Source organism: Drosophila elegans, unplaced genomic scaffold (genome assembly GCF_018152505.1).
Source record: "Drosophila elegans isolate 14027-0461.03 unplaced genomic scaffold, ASM1815250v1 contig_133, whole genome shotgun sequence".
In the NCBI taxonomy this organism is placed as follows: Eukaryota; Metazoa; Arthropoda; class Insecta; order Diptera; family Drosophilidae; genus Drosophila; species Drosophila elegans.
Window position 1 is genome coordinate 2157945 of NW_024545499.1, and position 9596 is coordinate 2167540.

The following is a 9596-nucleotide window of genomic DNA, read 5'->3' on the forward strand; positions in this document are numbered from 1 at the left end:
TTCAACTATGCACATAATTTTATTTTTCAATAGCTGGCGTTTGAATACAGTAACAGAGCAATACTTTATTTAACAGCAATAAATATATTTGTGTAGGTATGGATATTCGTATTGTTTAAATGTTTGCAATGATTCTGGTAACTTTTGAGAGCCAACCAAAAAAGCCCATTTAATTGTGCATAGTGCCGAATTCTCGGGGCGCACTCTGCCTGGGTTATAGTTATTATACAACAGACAGTGATTCCTGATCCACTTGCACGCCCCGGGTTTGTACGATGGTGGCATTTAGTCCTTGGACTGCATGTACTTGATCAGATCGATGACACGGTTGGAGTAGCCGAACTCGTTGTCGTACCACGAGATTAACTTGACGAACTTGTCGTTCAGCGAAATGCCAGCCTTGGCGTCGAAGACCGACGAGTGGGTGTCGCTGAGGAAGTCGGTGGAGACGACCTCCTCGTCGGTGTAGCCCAGGATTCCCTTCAGCGGACCCTTGGAAGCCTCCTCGACCTTGGCCTTGATCTCGTCGTAGCTGGCGCCCTTGCCCAGGCGGACAGTGAGATCCACGACGGAGACATTGGGCGTGGGCACGCGGAAGGCCATGCCGGTCAGCTTTCCGTTGAGGGCCGGGATTACCTTGCCCACGGCCTTGGCGGCTCCGGTGGCGGCCGGGATGATGTTTTGGGCGGCGCCACGGCCGTCGCGCCACAGCTTTCCGGAGGGGCCATCCACGGTCTTCTGGGTGGCGGTGGTGGCGTGCACGGTGGTCATCAGACCCTCGACAATCTCGAAGTTGTCATTGATGACCTTGGCCAGGGGAGCCAGGCAGTTGGTGGTGCAGGAGGCGTTGGACACTACCTTCATGTCGGGGCTGTAGGCGTCCAGGTTGACGCCGCAGACGAACATGGGCGCGTCGGCGGATGGGGCCGAGATGATGACCTTCTTGGCACCACCCTTCAAGTGGGTGGACGCCTTGTCGATGGTGGTGAACACTCCGGTCGACTCCACCACATACTCAGCGCCAGCGCTGGCCCAGTTGATGTTGGCCGGGTCGCGCTCGCTGAAGACGGTAATCTTCTGGCCGTTCACCACCAGGAAACCGCCCTCGGCCGCCACGGTGCCCTTGAAACGACCGTGAGTCGAGTCGAATTTGAACAGATACACCATGTAGTTGACATCGATGAAGGGATCGTTGACGGCCACCACGGAGGCGCCCTTTTCGACGGCGGCGCGCAGCACCAGACGGCCGATGCGGCCAAATCCGTTAATTCCGATCTTCGACATGGTTAAATCTCCGCTTGCTTTTCACTTTTCCTCTTGTTCAGCTTCAGCTCGCTATTACGACTGCCACTTTTTCTGGAGAGGAGCTTTTTTCGCAATGTGTGGGCGGGGTGGGCGGGGTGTGTGGGTTAGGTACACGTTAGTATTTTGCCCGTAAGCTGCGAAGGCCACACTTCCAAGCTATTTACATGTCGTTCGAAAAACATCGATTGAAATCGGATTTGAAAAGATAACAAAAACGAAAAAAGTTGGCAAGGTTTTCACTGATTTTATTATTATAAACATTTTACATTTTTTTTATGATTTTATAAAGATTGAATTATACAGCTTTATTGGGTAAACAAGTTTTTTAAGGATTATTTTCTTGCTGTAATTGGAACCCAACTTTGGTAAGTTGAAGTTGTAATACCCATGCAGTCAAGAGATGTATTCGAACTGATAGAAAATCATTATATTAGGCAACAAAAAACGATAAGTTCGCATATTCCTTTAAAAACAACATTTTTTTTTTTAAATTTAACCAGTAGTTTCTATTGCAGCTACGTAATATATACGTCCGTTCGGAAAAGTTTTTTAAAGGGCTTTACCCGTGTACATTTTTAATTTAAAAATCGATTATTACTGGCCAATCGATAGTTTACAATTTCAAAAATATCCTGTGAAAGCGTTAAGGTCATACCCAATATAGTTTTTGAATTTCAGCGATCTAAACTTTTTTTCAAACCAACGCACACTGATCGGTTCCATAGGCCATAAATAAAAAATCGAAGTCAAAATTTTGACTTTAAATTTACCAATTCTTATTTATAATTGGTCTAGCTATTTGAATTATTCATCTTTTTGATTTGCGCTATCTGTCCTCTTCAAGAATAGCATCGAAAGAGAGAGCATAATATTCATTGGGTATTTCAGCGTAAGCAACGTGCAAGGGAAGCTCTCCTTAAAAAATGTTTTAAGCTTGTGCAATGAAAGTGCTTAATACTTTAAATAAAGTTATTAACTTCCCTTTTACAACAAAAAGTATATGTAGTATATGTTGTGTTTTGTGTAAATCGATATTGTATTTAGTACATATGTAATTGTGAGCTTTCTTGGTTTGTATTTTCCGTGTTTGGTTAGAGTTTTAGTTGTGATGGCATTCTTCGGCACAAACAAATCTTTTTGTATAATATTTTTAAGCATTCTAGGAATATCAGAATGTTTAATTCAAGTGCCGAAAAATGCCGAACAGCTGGTAATTATACGAAAAGGTAACCTAACCTCAATTTCTAAAAAAAACGTGTTTTTGCTGTTTGTTGAAGTTTGCTGTTATTAATTATTATTTTAACAGTATTGATTGATTTAACTGCATAAACTTGTAGCTGCACTTGTGCCATCGCAAAACGCAACCTTACCTCATTTTGCTTTCAGCAACTCTTGCAGAAGCGAAGTACTTTTTATACCCTTGCTGAGAGCATTATAAATTCAGTCAAAAGTTTGCAATGCAGTGAAGGAGACATTTCCGACCCTATAAAGTATATACATCTATTCTTGATCAGCATCACTAGGAGAGTCGATCTAGCTATGTCCTTCTGTCTGTCCGTCCGTTTCTACGCAAACTAGTCTCTCGGTTTTAAAGCTATCTGCATAAAACTTTCCCAAAAGTTGTGTTTCTATTCCATGTAAGTAGGAACGAGCCGAATCGGGCGACTATAACATATAGCTCCCATCGGAACAATCGGAAAAATTAATTTTAAAAATTATAACTTTGCTGTTTATTAATATTTTTGTTAGTTCTTCGACATATAGTTATGGTTAAATAGTTTAGAATTACGGTTTCAATATCATACAAATCGGACGTCTATAGCATATAGCTACCATAGGAACAATCGGAAAAAAAAAATTATAACTTTGCAGTTTTTAATATTTTTTTAGTTCTTCGACATTTAGTAATGGTTAAATATTTCAGAATAACGGTTTAAATTTCATCAAGTTCGGACGACTATATAGCTCCCATAAAAAATATAATTTTTTTTTTTAATTTCAATATTTTGTAATTTGTTTTTTTTTTAATTCTTTTTGACTTATTAATAATTTGACAGTTCAGAATTACACTTTTAATTTTATTAAAATCGGAAAACGATATCATATAGCTGCCATAGGAACTATCGAATTTATGCAAATCATCATATCTCCAATGTTTTTAAACATATACACAAGTATATCATAATTTTATTGTTTTCAAGAATGTTTAGTTTTTGCAATAGCTGCAAGGGTATATTATCTTCGGCTTGTCGAAGCTTGCTTCCTTTCTTGTTTGTTCTGTGTCGTATCAATGAAAGCTATATGATATAGTTGTCCGATTTCAATAATATTAAAACCGAAACTCTGGCATATTAAACCATAACTAAAACTTAAAGAACTAAAAACCAGAGATCGGAGACACGGAATGGGCCAAGGAGCACCATCTATCCGCGGCACCAGAAGGATCCGCGTCCAAACTGGCCCCCAGATACGAAGGGCCGTTTAAAATAACTAATTTCGACTCTCCGGTTATTTGCACCCTGCGGCACGAAAACACAGGCAAAGTAAGAAAAACCCACATAAGCCAGTTAAAACCGCAAAGCAAGAAGGGCCAGTCTCAACAAGTCCGTCGTATCGGAGGAGCACTGCACCCTAACCGAAGAAAGGGGGAGGACGATACACGGTATCTAACTTAACGGTCAAGCACACACACACAGACACACCCATCAGGAGGCAACAGCCAAAAACACGCAGGAATCCTGCTTCAGATGTGGCAAGGATGGGCACAAGTACAGAACTTGTTCTCAGGGCAAACCGAAATGTATCATCTGCACGAGACGAGGAATAGCTTGAGGAGAGGCCGAACACTCGACCCTCAGCAAGATGTGTCCTGAGTACCGAAAAGCTCTGAACTGTATACAGCATGGTTAAGGTTCTACAGATTACCCTAAACCACTCCAGAGCGGCGCAGGACCTACTAACCCAGACGGCAATCGAACAGCAGGCTTATGTGGCAATACTCAGCGAGCCCAATAAGGCCAAACACGAAGGCGGGATATACCAGAGCGATGTTCAGAGGACTTACAATCTCCGCTGCTACATTGCCCCGAGCGTACGCATTAGCGAGTTCAGAGCAATAATGGAGGAGATCGCTGACGACGCACGCGGCAGGTCACCAATCCTCATCGCAGGGGCAGCGCTAGTACGACACAGCGGGGAACCATCCTCCTTGAGGCGTTGGCTTCGTTAAATGTTTGCCTACTCAACGAAGGGAACAGACCAACCTTTAGCAAGTCAGGTCGGGAATCGATTATCGATTTGACCTTCGCTGGCCCAGAACTGGCACGTAATTGCGCCTGGAGGGTGTCAGACATTTACACTCACAGCGACCACACGCTGATCATCACCCAGACAAGCCCCAGATTGGCCTCCCCTAGCAGTCGCCTAACGTCCTAACAAAGCGCATACCCTTAACACAGTGGCCCTCCTAGCACACATGGAAGGCGTCTGCGTTATAGGAGACGCTAACACCTTCGCGAAGAACTTAGCCGATAGAGTTAAGGCGGCGTGCGATGCCTCCATGGAAAAAGCCAACCAACGAAAGGTGGTAATGGGCGTAAACCAGTTCCGTGGTGGAACGAGGAGAGACTGCCTAGCGGCCCGACGCAGGTGTCAGAGAAGCAGAGGATGCGGAAACCAAGAGCTAAGCGAAGCCAAGAGAAAGGTGCTGAGGAACGCGATCGAAAGCAAGCAAGGCCAGATGCTTCCAGGAACTGTGCGAAGCTGCGGATGCTTAACAGACAGCCGACCCCTATTGACCACTTGCAGCTTGGCCACATAGTGGCTACTTTGTTCCCCACACAGCCGCCCCTTATATGGCAAGCTACCGGATTAGCCGATACCGTACCCACTAGCGAAGTCGAAGTACTGGCAGCACTAAGAAAAACCAAGGCTGAAAAAGCCCCTGGCATTCCCGATGGCATTCCCAATGCTGCGCTGCACACAATGGTGGCACCCGAAGACCAAAGCAGCACAGCAGAAGGATCATAGCCACAGTGGTGACCTCGACCATCCTGTACGCCGCGCCCATATGGGCCGAAGCTATGAAGACCGCAACATATAGTCGCCAGTGCAAAGCTGTTTACAGACGCTGCGCACTGCGCATCACAAGCAGCTTCTGCACGGTATCAGAGGAAGCCGGAACAATACCGATAGACCTCCTGGAGGCAGAACGAAGGACAGGAAGCACAGGATGCAGGACCCAGCGCAGCAGCACGATAGAGGCTTGGCAAAGGACGTGGAACAGTGCGAGCACAGGACAGTGGACGCGCAGGTTAATCCCCAGTCTAATCCCTTGGCTGCAGAGAAAACACGGGCAGGTAGATTTCTACCTCACGCAGATGATCTCCGGGCACGAATGCTTTAAAGAATACCTGTACAGGTTCAAGCACGAGCCAAACCCCTGCTGCGACCACTGCGGCGCAGCAAGCATCGAAGACGCGGAGCACGCATTCTTCATCTGCTCCCTATACGCGAGCAACCGAGCCGAAGCTGAATCAAGAACCGAGCGTTTCCTGACAGTGGATAACGTAATCAATTGCATGTTGGAAAACCAGAGGAATTGGGATGCGGTAGCTAATCTGGCTGCTGGCATCCTGAAGGACCTAAGGTCGACCTAAGGACAGAGTCGACGCAACTAGCAACAGGGACGAGCGGCAACCTGACCGCCATCCGTCCCGCGAAGTACAGCTTTGCGGCGGTCCCGCGGGAACGGAACTTTTCTACCTCTACCTCTTCCTCTTCTGTAATTTGTATTACTTCTGTATATATTTAAGCTTTTCTTTAAAAAAAAAAAAAAAAAAAAACACATTAGGAGCGCGAGAGCGGGACAGGGAGGGTTAAAAAGCCGTAGACACCGTTACCGGCTAAACGCACACTTGCACGGTTTGCGTAGGAGACGTATACACGGAGGGCACCGTTACATTTAAACATTACACGGGCACAGAGCGGAGAGTCCCGTTACCGGTACACGTCGCCGCGAATAACGGAACCAAGAATGCGCGGTAGAACCGAACCGCCGTCAGCGACGGCGCTGCACGGAGCAGGTCTTTCCAAAAAAGATCATCATGTTGAGCGCACGCAGCGGCAGCAACAAGCAAGTGGAGCAAGAGATTAGGGCGAAGCGCGCCAGGGAACAGCCAGTGGCGAAGTGGAGACGGAACTCCGATTCCGTCCTCCAGCTACTTCCGTCCCCCTTGGGGTCGCGATCCCCGTCACCGGTCAGCGAGGCTGACGCGGTGTCAACGAGCGAGGTCTCGGACGTGGAGTCGCCGTCCGAGGAGGAAGACGCAGGCCCGAACGAGGCGGACATGGGAGAGGTCGTCGCCATCTCATCAGATGAGAGCGGACCGGAGGACGCGAGCGAGGAGGAGGATGGGACGAAGACCGTCAGGTTGAGCAGGGCAACGGCAGGGTTCGGGCGGATCTGCCTAGGGCAGATACCACCGTCGGGCAAGCCCAAGGAGTGGGCCCGCATCCTGGAAGCGCAGGCGATCACGTTCCGACAATGGACCGGTCCGGGCCGCCGCTAGCGTCACCACGTCCGCCGACGTGTGGGAGGCAGTCGAGGCCATCGACTGGCAGCACCCACCGCTGATGCACCCGCGCGATGCACAACCGCGAGGAGCAGAAGACGACGTACGAGGAGGAGCGCGAGTCCCAAGAGCCCACGGAGGTTCTGGAGAAGGGGCCGTGGGAGTGGCCAACACCGCCAGAGACATCACGGGACGCGGGACAAATTACAAATTTAACAAATTATCTGGTAAGAGTGAAACGGGGAACTCCAAATCTGTCGAGAAATCTGTTGATTGCTAGCAAAGTGTTTATTGTGCGTTTTCAGAAGATGGATGTACTTAAGCTTACAATGTTTAACCAGTCGGCCGTGTTGCAAGCGCGCGCAAAATATTACGCTGAGAGGATAAAAAGAAACGGCTGTGTGGAAATGTTCAACAGGTTTCACGAATATAAAAAGCCATTTTATTTGTGCGCCAATGGTTACTTACCGTTATGATGGCCAGCATAGACGGAAGACATAATCGTTCGTCTACATTGACAACGTAAGTTAAAAACTGATCATCTTACCTTTTTTTTAACACACATTTCTTCCAGTTTCTACTTGACAGAATCTTACAATAAATTCTGACGAAGTTTATTTAGCTATGTATAAATAAGATTTATTTATATTTAAGAGACAATAATTTATTTAAGAATGCTGTTGCACTCATTGCGGACGGATGTAATGTTAATTTTAATGTAGGTTATTTAGGACTGCCACAATTATGGGACTATTATTTGAATAAAATTTAACTAGGACTCATGACGTGACGGACGTTGTATTGAGACGAGCCTATTTGAGGGAAGATTTTACAGACGAAAATTGGCAAATAATTATTCTTGACCTGCACAATTGTGTATTGCTGAAGGAATAACTGACGAGTGCAATAGGTCGTCAAAGATTTTTCATATCACACGGACGAAGTTTTAGGCTTAATTTTGCGAATAATGACATTTTAGAAACCATAGGGCAGAAAATATCTAGACGTATAGTTAGGGAAGGACAGCTGGACGAAAAGAAAACAGTTAATGATAGAAAAAATTTGTGTTTATATTTAAGATTTAAAGAATTAAGAATTAAAGAACAAATTTATATTAATAACATAAAATAATTGTGGGGATTTCTTCCGATGAAGGAGCGGGAGAACGAAAAGCGTTCCCTTTGACGCCTACAAAAGTGACCTGGACTCGGATCGCATTCACGACCCGTCAGCGCCCAAAACTGGCGCAAGTGCAAGCGACTGGTCATCGATGTTCTTTAAGGTACTTAACAAGGTTTTTGCATATCATACTCCTTGTTTAAAATTATTTGACCATCCAGTAGGCTCTAAAGCCAGTAAAATATCCAGAAACAGCAAGAATTTATAGATATTATGACTAGATTGACAAAAATCAGATCATTTGTTCATAAAAATACCAATTCAACTCTTTAACTTTGAAAGATAACTAGTTAAATGGCCTTATTTATAAAGGAAAAATAAAGATTTTTAGATTAGTAATATTTTCAAACATAGTTCTTGAGGTTCTAGTTGACTGGATAGGTTTTATGCAAAATGTAAAGTTTTTAAAAACAATTTTTAAGCGATCTGCTCCCATACTAAATGTTTGTCTTTAAATTGTTCGTCTTGATTCGCTTAATAAGCTAACAAAAGAATCTCTTTCAAGAATGGTGCAGAAAAACAGTTATCGGACTTCAAGGGAAATGTTTGACTTTTGTTTATTTTCCCTCAGAAAAAATAATACTCAAGAAACAATCATTTAATTGGGATATATTTAAAAAATAAAATTAATAAATATACTTACGGTCCCTGATCTAAACTCATATATTTAATTTTATTTTTGTTGTTCCTATTTTTATTTTTTCGCAGAAAATCGAAGCCGTTACATTCGCATCCAGCCAATGTTGAAAACAAACATACATAAGTAGTTTCTTTAAAGATAAATAAAAAATGTTCTATATTTTCGTGTGTTACACTGATAAAGCCCTCAACATAATTAGTACTTAAATAAACAAGAAAGAAAGAAAACTTCGGCAAGCCCAATTTTTTATACCCTACCAGCTAATACCAAAATTAAATTTTCTTTACAATATGTCAATTTTGATTTATATGCGTACACACAAAAACACCCTTAAAGGGGTAATAAAAAACATGACGCACAAAATTTCTGATGCTCAATTTTATGACGAAAAATTATAAAGCATTCAACCTAATAAATACACATTTTAAAATTTTTGCCAAATAAAAAAAAATAATTCATTAAAAAAGTAATTATTTTGCTGGAAAAATTATGTCAAGGAAATAGAAAAAGTCCCTTAAAATACCTGTTTAACGATATATAGTAGCTTTAGTCGTGGGCGTGTGAAAACTAGCTTTTTTCAAGCCGTTGTTTCCAAAAAGTGGTAGAGCATGCGTTCTTCAGCGCGAGCGTATTTAAAACCAGAATACAAAAATGCCCCAAAAGTCTGTTTTTTTTTGCTCCTCCGGCCCCAACAGCTCCTATATATGGACAACATTTTTTCGCACATTCACTCCCATTTCTCCGGAACCAAATGACTTTCTAAAATTTTTTAGCTAAAATATTCGATCGTTCAGCTACATGAAATTGTTTTCTACAGCAAAGTTATAATTTTTTCATTTAGTTTTTCGATTGTTCCTATGGGAGCTATATGCTACAGCCATCGGATCCGGATCGTTACG

General features: G+C 43.7%; 1 protein-coding gene across 1 annotated transcript; it reads right to left on the bottom strand.

The window, feature by feature from the left end:
* On the bottom strand, nt 1–1355 carry LOC108149653 (glyceraldehyde-3-phosphate dehydrogenase 1). Its single transcript, XM_017277393.2, has one exon. It carries the CDS (start codon nt 1282–1284, stop codon nt 286–288), a length of 999 nt encoding a protein of 332 aa, XP_017132882.1. The 5' UTR covers nt 1285–1355; the 3' UTR covers nt 1–285.
* Between the last annotated feature and the right edge of the window lie 8241 nt (nt 1356–9596).

Excerpts from the sequence above, each read along its gene's own strand:
- LOC108149653 (XM_017277393.2), bottom strand. The coding sequence starts at position 1,284 with ATGTCGAAGATCGGAATTAACGGATTTGGCCGCATCGGCCGTCTGGTG.